The 19,314-nt window shown below is 35.2% G+C and overlaps 1 protein-coding gene across 4 annotated transcripts in view; it reads right to left on the reverse strand.

Moving 5' to 3' along the window:
* Positions 1–255: 255 nt before the first annotated feature.
* The window catches only part of HMGCLL1 (3-hydroxy-3-methylglutaryl-CoA lyase like 1), a 154,843-nt gene continuing 135,784 nt past the window's right edge, over positions 256–19,314 (reverse strand). For 2 of the 4 annotated variants that reach the window (XM_054493021.2, XM_054493020.2), the window contains 2 exons: positions 5,314–5,439; positions 256–1,645 (listed from right to left, as the gene is read on the reverse strand). In XM_054493021.2, coding sequence (XP_054348996.1) covers positions 1,544–1,645; positions 5,314–5,439 — 228 coding nt within the window. In that variant the 3' untranslated portion in view covers positions 256–1,543. The remainder of the gene's footprint in view (positions 1,646–5,313; positions 5,440–19,314) is intronic. The other 2 variants (XM_054493022.2, XM_054493023.2) reach the window with 1 other exon arrangement.

A 19,314-nucleotide genomic window follows, 5' to 3' on the forward strand; every position in this document is an offset into this window, starting at 1 on the left:
GTCAGTCTCCTCAGAATATGGGGTACATATCCAGCTGTACATGCTAATTGCAGGTGTCCCATTACTGCCAGTGTGCAGGGTCATGTGCTTCATGAAGAGAGATGCACAGGGAGATGTAACTGAAAAAGATTAATAACCAGCTTTGATTTTTGTCTGCTCCCTGCATTTCCCCCAACCCCTAAACATTAACCCCAAAACAGAGAATTGCTCTCAGTATTCCTGCTCCAGAACTGTGCAACATAATCCATACTTCTCTTACTTTCTTGAATTTATTTTTATTTCAATGGTTTTAATGAATATTTCCTAGAAAGTTCACAATACTCATTTTTATGTTTCAATTTATATTCAAATTTACTCAAAGATAATATCACCCGGTATTATTAGAGAAGTCTCTCTAAATACTAGAACTGACATTTCAGATCCATGTGTAATAATACTGCCCCCATAAAATTTGCCTAGGTTACAGAAGTTTATCTTGAATAGTCCTCCTGCTCCTCATCCCTGACTTTGATATATTACATCTTGCAATTTCTGGCAATCAATTCTAGGACAATAGACAAAATTTCAGCCACTTCAACTTTTAAAATAACCACTAAAGAATACACCAAAAAATAATGTGGGTAATCAAAGCACCATGAATCAAAGGAAAATAGGTATTTCATTAACCTAAAATTATCTTAATATTCTTAGGAACACAATATTTCCTTGGGCAATTTGAAAGTGATCTGAAAATTATAAAGGTAGATTATGATACATGTACCAACCTATTCTTATCACTGCAATTTAGACATCAGGACAAAAATAATAGGTTACAATTTCTCAATAGTTGAGTAACACCATGCTGGTTTTTATTATAATTGATGATAGGTAAAGTATAGTATACTGGATGCATGTAACAAACATGGGAGGTCGTAATATGTTTCCAGGATATGGCATCTTGCCATTGGCCACAGCCTCTTGGAACCAGATAAAGTCACTGAAATGGTTAACAGATGTTAGCCATACTCGAAATATAAAAGTTCTATTGCTAAAATTATGTAGGGTCAGATGGAGATTTGGCTTTTGGTCCATAACATAACTGACTTGGCAAATGAATAGTTGAGATCCAGAGGCATAATACATAATATTGAGACCACACACTCTGAATACTATGCAGGAGCTCATAAACTACTGACAATATGTACACAGTGTTAAGCCTGCTTGATTAAGTATGAACACAGTATTTGATACTTGGGGAAATATGAAGTCAATTTTCCCATCTATTAAATTAAAAAGTTATTTCTATAAGAGCAAAAGAAACTTTTTTCCAAGTTCAAAAGTATGACAAGTTTTATTATTTATCCTCAGCTTGCAATTTACCTGATGACTGATATTGCATTTTGTTGACTTAATCTATGCAGTTATAATCTTTTTGAAAAGGATCTCTTTTTTCCCACTCTTGTCCATTACTTCACATATCAGAGCAAGTTGACATTAATGATTTTCAGATGAGTATTGTAGCTGAAATTGATCTTCTCAACTGTATGTCATAAATCCATTCAAATCAAGCATTGAAGGAGGCTTGTGCTACTTTAGAGTTTGTGGTTTTATTCACAGCTTTACAAATAAAGTCACCAGCTTCCATCACTTTGTATAGGTTCACACCCTGGTGAGGAAAAGAAGGAATATCAGGAAGACAGAAGGATTAGACAGAAAAAAGATAAAACATAGCCTTTTAAATTTTATTAGTAGTTACTTAACCATTTAAAATTACTAAACAAAGTGGTATTGGTCATTATCAATTTTGGGGCAACATTGTTTTCATGAATAATGTTGTTAACATTTTAGATTTTTCTGCTTTATTACAGCATATCTTGAATCTGACCCTTGTATAATAATATAGGTAGGCACACTTGAAAAACATCATAATTCAGGCTGGTATCTAGAGTCTAGGAAGGACAATAATGGAACTACAAAAACAGTCGACAAAGCATCAGTGAAGGACAATCAAAATAATGTTTTGGAGTAGTTTATAGATAAGAACTGACTTAGAAAAAAAACTATCCTCTTTACTATATGAAGAAATGAAAAAGCCATAAGGATTACAGAAAAGGTGAATGCATATATATACATATATATTTTTCAAACCAAAGTCAGAAATACTATTACTAGTATGATATTGAAGGAGGTAGTTGCAAGAGAAATAAAATGAAGTGGTATTTAGTACACATCCGGGACTTGTTTGCCTGAGAGGTTGTACTGTCTGAAAGTATAAATAGGATCAACAAAAGCTCAGGTAAATCCATGGATGACAGATATGCAGTTGGGTATAAAGGCCAAGTTCAGGGCATGCTCTTGGCTTTGGTGTAATGAAAGGGTCACTATCAGAGTTTCCATCCAGCACTTTTATTGTCACAGGAGGAGGCAAAGCATTAAGTGGGTTAAGCACAAATTTGCCCTTAAGTGGCATTTCATAAGCTTCTATGTTCCCCCTCAATATGGACTAGAAAGAATGTGGGCTTAAAATTGAAAATATTCAGTTTTCTTTGCTATTATAAAGTACTTTTTAATATCTATGGAAACTTGTCACTTTCATAAAATAGACAAGTATAAAAACTCATAGGGGCTTTTCATAACAATGAATATCATTTTAGAAATTGGAGACATTTCGATATAGCTAATTACTTATCTCTTTAAGAATTAAAAATATTTTGTAAAATGATACTTGTAAATTATTTTCATGATGTCTTTGTATTACAAAGTTGTTTTCAGGATACTAACATTTGCTTTGGTTTGAGAAATTTGGTTTTGTCGTGGTAATGGCTTTACGTGGAGTATCTGTTTAACATCCTTAATCCAATGAAACTTAAATTCTGTAAACAATTAACTTCAGGTGCCTTTCACTTATAAATTACATCCAGCAAGGGTTGATAGAAAGATTTTTGTCATTAATGTCTTTCTTCTTTTTTCAGTAATTCCATTTGTCACGATTATACAGTAGAATTTGTTGATATCGCACCGAAGAATAATTTTGTTTTGGCTTTTCTCTACCATTTTATTTAATCAGTAGATATCATTATGAAACAACACTGCATGTATTCTTAAATCATTTATCAGGTGCTTAAATATGTCTCATGTACCATGATAGATTCCGGAGTTTCAAGAACCTCACGTAGAATGTGGTTTCTGCCTTCAAGGTCAAGCAAGCAATGTGGACTCACAACAGAAAATTCTGTACCATAGTTAAAGCCACAAATAGAGATATGCCCAGGTTATTATGGAGGCAGAGATGTGAGGCCACCAACCCACTGAGGAAAAAAAAATGCAGAAAGGAATGCATCAGGAAAAAGTGCCAAGAAGGGTAAAGCCTGACCCGAGGTTTATACAAAAAGTATAAAACAGGATGGAAGATGTATGGGGCACTGTATGCAGGCAGAGAGAAGAGCAGTCCAAGATATCTTAAATATCCATGGCATATATGGATAAAGGTAAAATATACCATTAACCCTGGAAAAGGTAATAATAGGTCAGATTATGTGATAGAGCACAGGCTTGCTTTCAGGAAATTAGAATCCACTGATCCGTGCTCAAGCAGAAGTAGAGCCTATTCATACTTATATGTTAGGTGTAACCCTTTGATGGTAGCATGGAGGATAGATTTAAAGGCAAGTCTGGAGCCAGCGACCAGTATATAGGATGAACACCCAGGAAACAGATGCAGACCTGCATCAATGTAGTCATAGCAGAGGTAGAAAGGGAAGGACAAACAACCAAAATATTTTAAAGTCAAATTAGCAACTCTTGGTAACTGATTGGACATGGAATCCATAGTGGGATTAAATTCTATAGAGAATCTTGGTTTGTTGCCTTGGGTGACTAGTTGAATTGTGGCAGCTACTCAATGTAGCAACCCTTGGATGGTGAAATTTTTAGGAATAGACTTGATATATTTGCATTTGGACTCCAGAATTATGGAACATAACTGGCATATATTAAGCATCAGCTATCAGCTATGGAGTTCAATTCAGTCATCTAAATCTCTAAGAAAGGAGCTATTTATGCTCATTTTATGTAATTAGCTTCTGATATAAATGATTAAGATACGATGTAAATGAAATAACATTCATTTCTAACCAGAGAAAATAGGCAATAGCTTTTGGTGTTTATGGGCAACAGCTGTTGGTGTTTAGTGCCAAGTGAAATCAGTCTTTCAATAAATATTTATGGAGCATCTTTATGCCACAGGCACCAAGTATAAAGTATGAATAAGCTGTCATAATTGCTCTGTGGTTGCATGGGAAGCTAGACACACAAACAAGATAATTATATAACCTTGTGGTAAGTTCAGAGGAAAACATGAAAACACTGAGGAATGGGACCTAACAGTTTGACCTGGGGGATAGGCAGGGAGATGCTAGACGGCTTATTTTTAGGATGGTGGTGTCTTACTTTCCAGGCCAAATGGAATATGAGGCATAAGGCCATTTCATGTGGTAATGAAAACCTGAGCAAGGAGTAGAAGTGAGGAATAAAATGGTATAGAACTGTAGACTAGAAGCAAGTTTAATGCAGCCGGAGCATCAATGTAAGTAGAATGAGGAAAAAGGAGGAATAGGAGCAGCAGAGAGTAAAAAAATTCATTTTACAATACAGACGATTATTTTACATCTCAGAAATTCTAAATGTCTAATCATCTGTGATTTTTATTTTTTTCCCTAAATAAATCGGTTCTATAGACTAACAGGTTGTGTTAACAATCATAGGGCAAAACAAGGTGCTGAATTTGGTGGATGTGGTTACATAGTACGTGACTTTTCCGTTACAACTTGCAAAAAGACTATTCTTGCCATCCAGTGTCTCATATGCTAAGTGTTATGAAGCTCCCCTCTTTCACTGATCATTTAAAAAGTGCCCTGGGAGTTCTTCCAGAAGCTACAGTTGTCACTGAGACAATCAAGATCTCAGTTTTCTCCAAGAAAAACATCCATACAAAAAACAAAACTGCAAAACTCAACAATCGTAACAGCAAAGACACAGGCTCCAACTCACAAAGTGTGCAAAATCAAATCAGATAATACATGAAAAAGTTCTTTAGAGGTCATGAAGCACTATAAAAATGTGAAATGGTAGCATTATTGGTGATTGAGCTATAGCAATGAGTTACTTTATAAAGACCCCAAAAGAATTTTTATTGCATTTTCCCACTGTGCATTTTAGCAAATAGCAAAAGTGTAGTAAAACTTTGACCTCAAAATTGCTTCCCACATCTTAGAAGCATTGCAATTTGGAGCTGCAAGGAATGCATGAATATTAAAATATGTTAAAGTAACTTACTGTATTGAGCCCCAGGCCATTAAGCATATATACCAAATCCTCAGTGGCTACATTCCCAGAAGCACCTTTTGCATAAGGGCAGCCACCTAATCCGGATACTGCAGAGTCCACCACATTAATTCCCATCTGGAAAACAAACCAAACCACCTAAAGCTTGTGTGTTTATGGCATGTAAATTGTTGAATTTCTATTTAACCTATGGTAAAGAGCAAATAAGCAAAATCTGAACTGGTTATTCCAACATATTCACTTACCCATCGGCTTCTAGAACGGTCCCTGGGGTGCTTATTTCTTTTATGTCTAATCTTGTCTCTGAGGCTAACAGAAATTCTGCTAAGGCTCTCTGGAGCTAGAATAATCTTTGATCAAAAGTAAAATGGTGTTGTTCGTTGGCAACAGCTCAACTGTAGGTGGTGAAGCTTAGAGTAAGGTTAATTTACTCCAGATTTTCACATATTATCCAATTCTCTAACTTTATTCTAAAAGCATTTTATAAGCAATATGAAATATTTTCAACATTCTACTTCAACATCAAAATGCCTTAGATGACTGGTATGTGAGGGCAGGGGAGAGAGAAGTCACTGGGTTTGAAATAGGATTTTGTGGGCTCACTTTACCCATTCAACTCACCAAATCTTTATTGAGACATTCATTGTTTTGCACACAAAACTCCACTACTTTGGGAGAAGGAAGAAATATTTAAGAGACAAAACACTTGCGACCAGCAGTAACACCAGCTTACATTATTGGTTCGTCACTAAGTGCTGGATGCTGTTATTAACAAATTTTGTGTATTAATTCACAATTCGCCCCAAAACCCATGAAGTAGCTACTCTTGTATCATCCCCAATTCACAGAAAGAAAACTCAGGTACAGAGGGAATAAACAATTTACCCAAGGTCACTATCTGGTAGGTGAAATCTTCTGTCTCCAGGGAGTCTACACTCTGCCTTGATTTATAGCCTCTGGAAACATGAGAGCTGGTACATGATTATGCACTTGGGGATATCAGAGGTGGAAGAGCTCTCTGTGTACCGGAGAAGTTAGGAAGACATGAGCACAACAGAGTCTGAGAAGGGCCCTGGAGTCCAAATGTTAATAATATGAGAAGAACAGAGGCAGGCATGCCATTCCTCTGTGAAAGGTAACAATTCGGTAATCAGAAGATACAGCAAAGCCTAATCCGATTCTTCACTCTTGGGCATTAAAGAAAAAGTAATATGATCACATCTAAAATGAGAAGCACCTAGAAGCAGAGCTCTTGTCCAACCAACTAGATCATGGTTCTCAATCACAGGTTGCTGCTACATCCCCTGAGTTTTTGACTCAGAAGGTCTGGGCTGCGACTTGAGAATTTTAAATTTTGACAAGATTCTGACGGCTGCTGCTCATGTGGGAATCTCTTTCTCCCTTCCTTCCTGCCTTCCTTCCCTTCTTTACTTTTTTGATAAACTTTTAATTTTAAAATGGTTTTTGATTTTCACAAAATTTGTGAAGATAAAACAGAATTCCTATATATTGCACACTCAGTTTTCTCTATGGTTAACATCTGTTACAGAAAACATTATTCAATGATACTTATTAAAGCACAGCAAGGATGACTTTATTTAGGAACATTGCAGTAGGTACAGGGACACATGCAATGCAGGAGAGAGAGACTGTGCTCAAATCCAAATACAGCATGGGCAAGTGAGAATTTATAGCCAAGGAGTGGGGTGGGGGTCAGTGGATTAAAAATTACTAGGAGAAAACATCAGGAGTGAAAGGAATTCTGGCTAAACTGACCTACCTGGATTTTTGCTGAAGACAGGATAGGTTGATCAGACATGACCTTCAGGTTGGTGGAGGAGGAGAGACCTAATCAGATCGGGCATTTGGATATTGACTATAGGGGTTCTTGTTAAGCAGATTTAGTAGGAATTGCTAAAACTGGATTTTACAAGGAAGTGAAGAGGTGGGCTTACGAGAAGTTTTAGAAACCTGACTGAAGTTCGGCTTCTTTGTCAGATCTTATATTATTATGGTATATTTGTCATAACTAAAGAACACATGTTGACATGTTTTTATTAAAATCCATGCAATATTTAGATTTCTTTAGACTTTTACAATGACATTTCTAAAGACATTTTTAAACTGGTGTCTTTTATCTGTTCTGGGAGCTTACCAGTATACCAAATTAGTAGTCAGGTATCCTTAGCCTCCTATGGGCTGTGACAGTTTCTCCAAAATATTTTGAGTAGTATAAGTCATGTTTTTGTTTTGTTTTGTTTTGTTTTGTTTGAGATGGAGTCTTGCTCGGTTAGCCAGGCTGGAGTGCAGTGGTGCTATCTCAGCCCACTGCAACCTCCGCCTCCTGGGTTCAAGCGATTCTCTTGCCTCAGCCTCCTAAGTAGCTGGGATTATAGGTGCGCACCACCACACCTGGCTAATTTTTGTATTTTTAGTAGAGACAGGGTTTCACTGTGTTGGTCAGGCTGGTCGCAAACTCCTGACCTCATGTGATCTGCCCTCCTCAGCCTCCCAAAGTGCTCATCATGTATTTTGTACAATGTCCTTCAATTTGGGTTTGTCTAAGTTTTTCTCCTGTTAAGACTAGAGTTATAGAGTTTTGGGAGAAGACCACAGAGGTAAAGTGCCATCCTGAAAGCATTATATCAAGGATACATAATATCAATATAAATTATGACGGCTGGTATTAACGTTTATTGTCTGGCTGAGGTGGTGTCTGCCAGGTATCTGCACTATAAAGTCTCCCCACAGTCTTTCTATATTGTACATTTTGGAAAAATGTCACTATGCATAGCTCACACTTAAAGAGTGGAGAGTATCTACACAAAAATTTTGAATTCTTCTGCATGGAAAATTTGTCCATTCTCATTTATTTACTTATTCTAACATGTATTTATATTAGGGAGGACTCATAGCTAATTATAGGTAATTATTTTGCATTTTGGGTTACAATGTAATACCAATTTATGTCTTTTGTTGCTCAAACTGTTCAACATTTGGCCATTGGGAGCTCTCTCAGTTGGCTCCTGTGTCCTTTAGGCATGCCAAAGGGACTGTGGGTTTTCAACCACTTTCCTAGAGTTTCCTTTGCAAGACTGAAAAGGATACTTACAAAGTCTCACAAAGGAAGAACTACAGTCCTTAAAAAGCCCTAGAATTCTTTGGGACCTAAGGAAAAGTTTACAAAGGATAGACTGTTTCTCTACCTCCATTTCTTCTTCTTATACTCTCCAACATGGTAAGGTCTCTATTGCTTTCTTTCCATTACCACAACATTTCTCACATAATGATCTGACAAGCTCAGTCATATTCAGCAGTAGAATACTGGTACCTTTAGGACAATTTTCATTTACTATGAATCAAAGCAGTAAGAATGGGGAATTATACGTTAGAAGTGAAATTTGTGGCATTGTTCAGTACTTGGAAAAGACAAATATTAAGATGTTGACCCATCTCTGGGAGTCTGCCATGATATAAACAGGCAGGAGCATTTCTTTACTTATAGGTTAAAACTGATCTATTCAGTGGACCTGAATGTATCAGCTTAGGAGCCAGAAATTGCCATTATTCTCAATCCTGTCAACCCATTGGAATCACCTGGAGCCCTTTTCAAATGACTGATGTCCAAGCTTCTCCCTAAATTAATTAAATCAGAATCTCTGTCCTAGAATCTCCTCTTACCCAGTGATTCTCAAATCCCTAAAGTAGAGTTTCTTATCTATCTCACCCTTTATCAATCCGGGGTATGGGTCAGCTTTAACTTTAGAGAAACTTTGTACCCTGGGGCAGCAAACAGTTAACCAGGACTGGTCAGCATTTCAAGAAAAGCAGGTTTTGAAAAAATACCCAAAAAGGTATAAAGTAGCAAAAGTCAGAGGAATCAGCATGATAGGTGAGAAATGGCTTCAGCCTGAAATGTGGATGATTCACTTTTGGGATCTGGAATCCACGTATCATGTTCCTTTTCTCACTACTGAGGATCAAGACCCTGCAACTACAGGAGTCCCAGAAGGAAAACTTGTTACCTTGTCAAAAGAACAGTTTTTAGTCTTAATTGGTCTTTTGGGAAAGAGTGAGGAAACAACAGTCATTCTTCTATTTTGTAACTAAAGGCCAATGTAACCTATTGCTTGGGCAAAAGTGAAAGATTTATTTACAATAGAGAAACCAGTATTACCACAGAGGAACAATAAATGACCAATGTCACACTAGAGCAAATATAAATAACCAGTGCAGCCAAAAAAAAAGTTCAACCTCACATTAAATCAAAGATTGTGAGTGAAAACTATAACACTGTATTTTATACTTTCAGACTGACAACAATTAAAAAAGAATGCTGGCATTGAAATAGTATAATATAGAGCTCAAATATATAAAACACTCTACAACTTCAACAACATGGACTAATTTCACAAACACAAGGTTGCTTGAAAAAAGTCAGGCTCAAAAGAAGACATACATCATTTCATTTAGATAAAGTCCTAAAATAGACCACACTAATCAAAGCAGTGAGCGGTTAATAATTATCCTTTGAAGTGTGAATATAAATGAACACAAGGAGAGCTTCAAGGGTGCTGGTAATAAATTTCTTGAACTGAGTTGATTACATTGATAGTATCAGTTTGTGAAAATTCATTGAGCTTATAATTTGTACACATTTCCATATATACATTATAGTTCAATAAATATCAATGACAAAGGGAGTGTTGTTGGAACTGAAGGTAAACAGTCAAACCTAAATGAGTAGGAATATACAGTTAATGGAATTCTTTGAGTGAGCAATTATTTAGTAATAAATCTTCACTCATCAATATTCTTTGTCCCAACAGTTCTTCATCAAAGATTCCTTTCTAGAAATATTTAACAAATCCTAAGAAAATAACTAGGTAAAAATAAATACATATGGGTGACATATATTGTATATTTGTTTTGTATAGGATATATAACACACACACATATATCTATATAAAGACTCATCACAGTATGTTTTTTAAGAATGAAAATTTGAGAACCATCCAAATGTCTCACAAAGGAAAATAGCTTTATGGTGTAGGTAGAAAACAAAATGATGATGCTATTTAACTGCATGATTAAGGGAAAGACAGGTTAGAAGATGTTATAAGGACAGTACATAGAGTCATGATACAATTTTCTAAAAACAAAAAGAATTTGGGAGATATATAAAGTGCTAATGGTAATGATCATGGGTGCTGTGATTACAGATAAACTATTTTACTTTAATTCTATCTCTGTTTTCCAATGCCTCCACAATGAATGTTAATTACCTACCTAAGTAGAAAAAGTAAAATGTAAAAGTTTTTGGAAATTTTAACCTGTAGTAAAATGACTGTAAATAAGTGAAAATGAATGTAAATAAATCCAAGACTCTGAATTTATTCATATTTTGCAATAATTGATCTTTCTAGGATCTAAGATTACAGGACTAATCTGCAAACATACTCTGGTGAAGGCAGACATAATCTGAGTAAAAGAGGACTTGTAAAATGGTCTTTCTGATTTTCTAGTACCAGATTAGCTCTAGACACAGATTCTCTTTCAGTAAGCTCTATTCATAAATTAATTGACTCAGTTCTAAATGCAATATGTGGATTTAAAGTTTAAGCAATTTTAAAGCATTTATTCAAGGATATATGACCTATAAAGGAGAATATTAAGGCATCAATTCCCTTTAAAGTCTCTCTTTTTAAAAAAATCACAGTACTTTAAAAATGTTTTAATACCATTTCCCCTAAATTCTCTACTTTATTAAGTGTGTAATTTTCTTCTCAGAAATAAAAATTTTCTCAATGATACTGTTATCCTTATACTAAATTGTATGCTCGTTTTTCTAAACAAGCTGCTTTGGAAATTTCTAGTCATAGTCTTCTAAGAAAATTTGATTTCACTATGTATGTTTTCTTCACATCTACTACCTTATTTCATCAGAAATAATTTTAATATGATATAAACAAGCTCTGAAAAAAACTAGGAAGAAAAACATTATTTCTTTTTATTATTAGTTCTTTATTATAAAGAGTGGAAAGACATTTTTACTTAACCATTGAAATCATATCATTGTGTGTTTGAAAGTAATAGACAGGCCACTTAGCTAATTTTCCTATATGAGAGACTTTCGGCATTAAAGGATTACTCTTGGAAAGATGTTCCATTTCTCTCCTTTTCATCACGATCACTACTTTCAGACTCAGGTTTCTGGTGTGCGTGCGTGTGTGTGTGTGTGACTGTGTGTCTATGTGTGTGTGTGTAAGCACACAGCACAAACTTATGTTTGCACCATATATCACAAAAGCAAAACAGTTATTCTTTGTTTTGTCTATTTTTGATTTTTGTTTTTGAAGAAAAGCCCATTTTTAGATGAGTAACCACAAGGTGGCAATATAGCACCAAAATCAACAAAGTTAAAGTCAAACATTTACAATTCCACTGTGTTGCAGTCCCTCAAAATTGTAAATAGTAAATTGTTTTATATTTATCAAACAAATGGGTTTTCTGCATTTAAAATTAGGACACTCTTACTAATTGTGTGGAACACATGAAAATGTGGTTCAATATATTCAGCATATTTGTATTTTTCCTTTGACTTAAAGTGTTGATTAAGCACACTCTTTGTGCCAGGGACTTGGAATAAATAAAAGTCCTGTAGCTCACAGAATTTAGCATTATAAATTAAAGTGACTATATATTTTGGCTGTTACTGAGAAGTAGCTTATGATTATCTAATGAGAAGCAACTGTTATTAGTGCTCAGGGAACAAATGCTTTCTAAATTATATACATATTTATTTATATATTCATATATAACATATATAACATGTATATTTATAACGTATTTAAATATAACATACATTATATATAAATATATTTTATATAACATATAAAAATAAATTTATATAATTATAACTCTAAGGACTGAGATGTCCTTGGCTTCTCGTTTTCTCAAAGTTCACAATTAAAGCTATTAACTCAGTGGCCCAGGATACCATAAACCTGGTGAATTCAGTTATGTGTGCTCTGTCTACTTGAGCTCTCTGCATATGTGCTTGGACCTAAGGCCAGAGGGAAATGAATAAAATGTTAGTGGCAACTTTTTCTGGAGCAGAGCAAATTGCCTGTAGATATATCATAAACATATCATTTCTGTATTTTAATCTTAGATGAACTCTGGGATTCTGTATGATGTTCTAATGGTCTGATGTTGCTGATATGCTAACTAAAAGTACAATCACAACTTTTTCTTGTTGCTATATGATCTTATAACCCAAATAAAATGAATAAATACAACAATAAAGGGAGTAAAAAATCATTTTGCAAAATTTCTAATCTATATATTCATGTTTTCAAAATATTTTATGAAACCTAAAATTTTAGTTATTGAGGTTACTAAAGTCCCAAAAAACAATTAGATCTGGATTATTATTTTTGAAATCATCTACATTTTTTATCCCCTAAGATCAGTATTTTATTTAATAATCTATAGTAATGTTAGATTTAATTTAAAATAAAATTGCTGAAAGTGAAAATTATTCATTTTAACACGAATATTCATGTAGAATAAAATATCAAAATATGCTTATTTTCCAATATTTTTATTCTCAACTTGTTTCTCATAGCTAATATTCACTCTACCAAAGGATTGAAATTACCCATACATGAAGTATTACTAGTACTCCAGTGGCCAGGCTTATTTCCAATAAGCCCAGATGTTTGCTTCTCAACCAAGACTCTAAATAGATACTATATGAGCTATTGTACTACCTGAGAGAGAAACCTACTTGCCATTGATGTGTATTGTGAACATAATATACGTAATAGGTAAGCCATAGATAATGAACAGTTGGCATACATGAATAATGTCAATGTTTTAGTAAACAGGAGTATATATAAAAATTGGTAAGTAAATAATAGGATTATATATAGATGTAAAGAGAGAGAGCTATGTTGAGGAATGACTAAGCTAATGTGATTATTAATCAAAATAATTAGACTTCTCATCTTTAAAACTGGTTTTCCTAAATGCTTCACTCCTCCTTGCCTTCAAAAGGAGATAGATTATATTTCTACCTTCATTGGACACATTCAAATTGAGATAGAAATGGGAATGTGTACACTGAAGGAAGAAAAAAAAAGCAAGAAAATTTTCAATTTCTTTAAGACTAAAAATAATAAATACTATTAGCGAACATTTGCTGAATTGCTTACTTTTTCACAAGGATTGTACCATGTGCTTCACATATGATAAAGCTCCACAAAGTTAACCTGAAGTGGTTAGTAACACATGCCCATTTTACTCATGAGTAAACTGAGGTTCATGAAGGGCAAGTGATATGTAATGCTTCATATGGTTAGTATGAGGCAGGGTAAGAATGCAAATCCAGGTTTAACAACTGTGTGCTACTGCACAATATTAATAGTTAACAAAATACTGACTATATGCCAGACATATTACTAAACACTTTACATGCATTGATTCATTGAATCCATATAACAACTCCAGGAGGCAGGGTGTGAATTAGAAAAAGAACATTGACAAATCAAAAAGCTTCCTTTTCTTATGAGACTTTCTGAAAAGTTTCCACACAAGTTAGCAACATTAGCGAACAACTTCAGAAAGTAAATATTTGTTGTCCTAGTGATTGTATTTCTAGGAAGCTAGCCCAAGAAGACAGCCAGAAATATTCAGATAGATTTATGTTCAAGGATGAATATTTTTTGTATTATTACTCAATATTAACAGTGAAAATAAGTTCATAGGTTAAATGTCAAAAAATACAGAATTAGTAAATTACCTAAGATTGACTATTATGAAATAGTAAAATATTTCTGTATAATACAATATTATATATACAAAAATATAAATATATAAATATATAAACAGTACTATATATACAAAAATATATAATATGAAAAAATGAATAGGAGAAAATGGAAGATGAACAGGATACTAACTATAGTTCCATTTATTTGTGCTTCTACATTTTTTTCCAATCCTCTATAATAAATATATACCACTCATATATTTACGACAAATGATCTTTATTAATAAAGGTCTATCTACTTTTTTTAATAGCCATTTCCTTGTTTTGCCAGTATCATACCCCCAAAAGTATTCTGGTCTATCTCAGGCTCACATGGCTTGAATTCCATTCAAATTCTATAGATGATTCACCTCCGAATCATCTGCTTTTGCCTGTTGTTGATTGGATAACACTCCTATCACTTTACTTCTGTAGCCATCCGTGTTCTCTAACATCTTGGCATAAAATAATTAGACCAGTGCTCCTCAAACTGTAATGAACATATGGTTTCACTTAATAGGTCTGAGGTGGTACCTGGGATTCTTCTGCATTACTTACAATCCTGAATTATGCCAATACTACTGGCCCCCAGAACACACTTCAGTGGCAAGAGACAACAGATCTTCCTGGAAATATCTCAGATGTTAATATATCCAGCTTCAGTCACAGTGGCTCCCTAATGCCTTGTGCAGTATTTCTCAGAATGATATCATCTAAGTATTGGAATCACCTGATGTCCTAGTTAAAAATGCAAAAAGGTAGCACCTAAAAAGGTGCTACCCCCAAAACTGAATTTTTCTTGTAAAGTATATTTATTGTTTCAAACTCCAAGATGGTTTTTATGGATAAAAACATTGTGAAAATGTCTAACCTTGTGGCTGAACTGTTTATCTGTGGCAGATAGAGCTAGTTCATTACCAAAAATCTGTTTCTTCTTCCAGGACCCTCAGCTAGCTGATATTACCAAGCTGCCCTGTACTTAGGTATGGATATGTGACTACAGTCTAGCCAATGGCATGCAAGCAAAGTGATACAGGCCATTTCTAAACAAGTCTTCTTAGAGACTACAAGCATTCTTCCTCTTTAATAGCCAAACACAGATGACATTGAGGCCTTAGGGAGTGGTGAGCCACGAGGTGGAAGCAGCCTGAGTTCCTGAATGACCACTTGGAGGAAACAACACACTCATTTACCAGGAACATGTGTGGTGGGCTGTTAAATCAGTGAGAAACAAACATCTATGTGTTGGAGTCATTATTCATTTTGAGGTGTGTTTTTATATCAGCATAGCCAATTGGAATGGATATACCAATTGATAAAAGGTTAGATTAAAATCTGCCACTTTGCTGGCTGCTTTCTATTTGTTCCACATTTTTAATTTTTTTCCTCTTTTCTGCCTTCTCTTCTGCTAATTGAACGTTTTATGATTTTATTTGATCTCTTCTGTCGACTTAATATTTAGATTTCTTTAAATTGTTTAGTAGTTGTCATCTCATTTACAATACACATCTTTAATTAACCATAATCTATCTTCAAATAACCAGTCACACACAGGGAAGGAGCTGCTGACAGTATATTCTCAATTCCTTCCATGCAGCTTTTGTGCTCTTGTTTCCCTGTTACTTTTACATAAATAAACTGATAATATATTGCTACTATTTTTTTTTACTTTAGGTAGTCAGTTATCTCTTAGAGCAATTAAAAATAAGGAAAAAAATGATCTCATCTTGACTTATTCCATTTCTGAGTTCCCTGAAGGAACTTGGCTAGAATAAAAATGGCAGAGATTCAAATCCTGGTTTTTGGTGAACACTCACTTTTTGGAGGTGGGAGAAAGAAGATGAGTTAATGAAAGAGACAAGGAGTTCAGGAGGAAGTTCAATGTCACAAGCCAGGGTAGAAAAAGTTTCTCTAAATACATACCACTGTGATGAGTGCAACAGATGGTTAAGGAAAACGACAGCTGAGAAAACCACTGGATTTATGCCATTGACAAATTTTGAAGTTGATCATTTCAGCAGAGTGAGAGGACAGGGTAGTGCTGGCAGAAAATTTTAAAACAAACGAAGAGCATACAGCCTACTTCTTAAGAAGTCAGTTTCAGAAGACAGACTTCCATTTGAACCTGTTGTGCCATTTTAACTGCGTGATTTTGATAATGTTTGTTCAACCTCTGTTCCCGCAACTGTAAAATGAGTATAATAGTACCAATTAACAGGCTTGTTGAGGATTCTATGAGATCTTTCATGGAATGTGCTTATCACATAGGTTGGCACATAGCAAAATGCTGGATTTTAAAAGTATATAACAAGGATGTAGAGGCAGACAGAGGACATGTGATAAAAGGAAGAACAGAATTGAGGAAGAAGTTGAGGGGGGGGGGTATGTGAATAGAGAGATACCGAGGTTATGTGAGAAATGTAAGTAGAAAACCATAAAAGACAGAGCTAATTAAATGGAAGTAAGGAATGATGCCATGAATAGAGGAGAAAATTAACAAAGAAAAAATCTTATAGATTAGGATGAGTTTTGGGACCAGGGTAGAAACAAGGAGGTGGGCCAGGAAATAAATAGAAAAAACTGTCCTTTGAGTTAAGGTGTAAGGAGAGACAATACATATATCCCTTAACAGAGATATGTTAAAGGAACAAGCGCCCTGAAAACGTAGTAATTGAGTTCATTGGCTGAGAGTCCTACAAAGAGTTCATCTCATTTCTAGCTCCCTAACACTTGCTTCTTTTGGACTCAGCCCTGCCCTGCTCTCACAATGGTCTTCAGTGTGTGCACAAAGAGAAGGCGATGGAGCTAATGGTTATGGGGAAGAGAAGTAGGAAGAGAAGGAGAGAGACCATAAACAATATTGTTCTGACAATATCTATTCAGGTGAGGTCCCCATGTATTTTTCATACTAATCTGCAAATCACAGACTTTTACAACTAGATAATTTAGCCAAAATCCCTTGTATGTTTAATGATTGATTGATTTAAAATGAATTAGGCCCCATAGTTCTTAACAAAGAACTTTTGGAGGTTATCAAAAGTCACATAGGGCTGGGCGCGGTGGCTCACGCCTGTAATCCCAGCACTTTGGGAGGCTGAGGCGGGTGGATCACCTGAGGTCAGGAGTTCAAGACCAGCCTGGCCAACATGGCAAAACCCCGTCTCTACTAAAAATACAAAAATTAGCCGGGCATGGTGGTGTATGCCTATAATCCCAGCTACTCGGGAGGCTGAGGCAGGAGAATCGCTTGAACTCAGGAGGCAGAGGTTGCAGTGAGCCGAGATCGCACCATTGCACTCCTGCCTGGGCAACAGAGTGAAATTCCATCTCCAAAAAAAAAAAAAAAAAGTCACGTAGGTGGTCAGTTATAGGCAGTTATAGTGATGTATATAGAACTTAGAACTTAGGCCTTTCTGTTCCTGGAATTTCACTAGGAGGTAGGAGGTAAATAATTTCCAGTTCCAAGGAAGATGTTAGTGGGAGACATACCTAATGTTGTGAAAATACAACTAAATGTTAATAAGTTTTTTTAAGTATATTAAAAGACAAAAGAATTGAAAACAGTGGTTCTGACAAAGAATGAGCAATGTTATAAATATTAATAAGCTAGGGATGGCTTGTGAGAATGTACAGACCAGATTTTTGAAAATAGCAAAAGCAGCAGGCAGTATATATTAGCTTCATGATGTCTGGAATTTCACTTTATCTCATTCCATTATACCTTCAGCATATGGCATAATACCTAGAACATAATAAGTTATTATTCAAATATTCTTGAAGGCATAATTGAACAAATAATGAGTATGGCACAATACTGTATGTAATATCAAGATCAGGATGCATATAGGCCTATATATTGTAAAAATTGAAGACACAGCACTGTATGTTTGAGGACACAAAAATAAAGGAACATTTGAGTGGATCGCTACCTATCTCGTTTTCTCCTTAAACCTTCTCCTCTTGGGAGTGCCTCTCATAAAGAAGGGTTTCTGGAAACTGCTCAATGACTCTTTTATTAATCTTGGCTGCAGCTGATTGGACCTAAATTTGGTCAATCACAGTCTTCTCACTCAGACTTCGAACAGACAAAAACAGAATCCATCTTTATAAGAGGTGAGATGTACAGCAAATGAGCTGTGGACCAGTAACTTTTTCCATGAATAATGGAGAGCAGAGAAATTCAATCTCTAGTAAAATGAGAAGTGAAGCATAGGTGAATCAGAGAAACATGGCCTGAATTTCAGACAGATTTTCAGTCTTTCCTGAGGTCCAGCTTCATTCCCTTACCAGCTTTGTTTTTGGAAGTGGGTACTATTATTATCATCCTCATTTTTTAATTGAGGAAACTGAGGCATAGAATGTTTAATATGATCATATATAATGTTACATGTTTGGTAAAAGGTAAAGCTGAGATTCAGAATCAGGTAAAAAAAAGACTTCTTTCTAAATCTCTGTTCTTGACTTGTGTGCACAATTTCCCTGAGAAGTTTCCTGAGACACCCCTGTATCTTCATAATAAATTTTCCTTTTTTGTTTAAGGTAGCCTGAGTTGGCTACTGTTGCTGGGAAACAAAGACTAGTAACTAGCATCATTAAGTTAATGGCCTGATAGAGAAGATATTCATTAATACAAAGAACTTTAATACAAAGTAGAATGTCATAGCTATTATGAGAATTATAAACAAAGCTATTCAGAAACACCAGTGAGATGGTTTGTATATTTTGTAATGGAGCAAGGAAGGGGTGGAGGAGAGGAGGGATAGTGAAAATGTTGTTAAATAGTTTGCCTCTGAATTGGGCTTTGAAGGATATTGACAAAGGTGGGAAGAGGATGTGGGAAGAGGTATTCTACAGAGAAGAAGCAATGTGGAAAATCATACATATGATGAACATGCCAAGTATGTACTAAGAAGTTTTTTGTTGTTGTTGTTGTTTTGTTTTGTGTTTTTTTTTTTTTTTTTTTTTTTTTTTTTGAGACGCAGTCTCGCTCTGTCGCCCAGGCTGGAGCGCAGGGGTGCAGTCTTGGCTCACTGCAAGCTCCGCCTCCCAGGTTCATGCCATTCTCCTGCCTCAGCCTCAGGAGCAGCTGGGACTACAGGCACCCGCCACCACGCCCGGCTAATTTTTTTTGTATTTTTAGTAGAGACGGGGTTTCACCGCGTTAGCCAGGATCGTCT

The sequence above is a fragment of the Pongo pygmaeus genome, chromosome 5 (assembly GCF_028885625.2).
Source record: "Pongo pygmaeus isolate AG05252 chromosome 5, NHGRI_mPonPyg2-v2.0_pri, whole genome shotgun sequence".
NCBI lineage: Eukaryota > Metazoa > Chordata > Mammalia > Primates > Hominidae > Pongo > Pongo pygmaeus.